General features: G+C 75.5%; 1 protein-coding gene across 1 annotated transcript in view; it reads right to left on the minus strand.

The window, feature by feature from the left end:
• The window catches only part of SIDT2 (SID1 transmembrane family member 2), an 18305-nt gene that overhangs the window by 17318 nt on the left and 648 nt on the right, over positions 1–339 (minus strand). The window contains exon 2 of the mRNA XM_015428044.1: positions 77–198. Within this exon, the coding sequence (XP_015283530.1) occupies positions 77–198 (122 nt within the window). The remainder of the gene's footprint in view (positions 1–76; positions 199–339) is intronic.

Below are 339 nucleotides of genomic sequence, written 5' to 3' on the forward strand. Positions count from 1 at the left end.
GGGAGAGCCGGCTGGCCCTGGGAGCGAGAGGAGGAGGGAGGAGGGAGGAGGGAGGGGGGGGAGGCCGCCCACTCACAGGCCGCGGAGGATGAGGGGCACCTGGAAGGACACCACGGCCTCCTTCTGCCGCACCACGAAGAGCACCGGCGTCTCCTTCTGCGCCGACGGGACGTTCACGGACACCCGGACCCCCTCCGTCTGCAAGGCAACCCGGGCGGCGGCAGGAGGGAGCCCTCAGGAGGGGCCGCGCGGGAGGGAGGGAGGGAGGGAGGGACGCGCCAGGCGACCCCCAACCCCACCCCACCCGGCCCGGAGAGGGCGCCCCACGGCGGCAGGGCT

Source organism: Gekko japonicus, unplaced genomic scaffold (genome assembly GCF_001447785.1).
Source record: "Gekko japonicus isolate JY-2015 unplaced genomic scaffold, Gekko_japonicus_V1.1 scaffold1031, whole genome shotgun sequence".
NCBI lineage: Eukaryota > Metazoa > Chordata > Lepidosauria > Squamata > Gekkonidae > Gekko > Gekko japonicus.